Source organism: Plasmopara halstedii (assembly GCF_900000015.1).
Source record: "Plasmopara halstedii genome assembly, contig: Scaffold_444, whole genome shotgun sequence".
Classification (NCBI taxonomy): domain Eukaryota; phylum Oomycota; class Peronosporomycetes; order Peronosporales; family Peronosporaceae; genus Plasmopara; species Plasmopara halstedii.
In genome coordinates this window covers 272,551-273,367 of record NW_020187364.1, presented here as the reverse complement: position 1 = coordinate 273,367, position 817 = coordinate 272,551, and the positions used below count along the sequence as shown (strand labels likewise).

Below are 817 nucleotides of genomic sequence, written 5' to 3'. Positions count from 1 at the left end.
AGAGCGAGCTAATGGTCCTTTGCTCGGCAAGATGTCTGATGCCGTACATGCACTGGTGGAAAGAACAGTCCCAGCAGATTCAACGCTTACGTGACGAGTTTAAATGAGTATCTAGACCTCGACTCTGCTTTGACGAGTCCAGAGATGGAAGGATTGGTCGACTTGTGCGCGAAGCACAATCGTGATGCCAAACACAAAAATAGACTCTCGCCGGTCGCGCCACTTTTAGAAAGGTTCAGTGACAAAGATGTGGATAACAGGTTACATCACCTGGCAACGAGCGCAAATGGCGAAAAATTGCGCATGATGACGCACTTGGCACGGCACCATAGGGACATTATGCTGATGGAAAATAAATCACCTTTCAATTTTTTATCAACTTCTGGAATTCGGCGACAATCTTAGCGAAGCGATACGCAATGGAAAGTTTGACGAGCTATTGTGGTACACTGTTTCGCACAGTAGAAAAAAAAGAAAAGGTTCCTACAGTTGGGACGTATTGTTGAGAATTTTGACGACTCATTTCGATGGAGATGGCAACTTAGTGCAGCAGATTAACGAGGCGAAACGTCACCTAGGACTTAACGCCATTGACATTGTTCAATCCCTGAAAGCGCAATTACTTCACCGGTGGAGAAAATCGTCACCTAAATCAGTGTGGCGCCGACTTCAATTCGGCCCCGATACATATAACGCATTGACGAGCGGGAAATTGGAGATGTTTCATGAATACACTGCTAAATTTTTTCCAAGTCGCAATCATTTGGCAATTGAGAAGTTTTTATCGACATACGAAGTAGTCGATGTGACAGAAGCA

The 817-nt window shown here is 44.8% G+C and overlaps 1 protein-coding gene across 1 annotated transcript in view; it reads right to left on the bottom strand.

Moving 5' to 3' along the window:
* The window catches only part of PHALS_10016 (camkk camkk-meta protein kinase), a gene marked incomplete at both ends in the record, with an annotated part of 906 nt that extends 568 nt beyond the window's left edge, over nucleotides 1-338 (bottom strand). The window contains one exon of the mRNA XM_024725365.1: nucleotides 316-338. Coding sequence (XP_024576149.1) covers nucleotides 316-338 — 23 coding nt within the window. The remainder of the gene's footprint in view (nucleotides 1-315) is intronic.
* Between the last annotated feature and the right edge of the window lie 479 nt (nucleotides 339-817).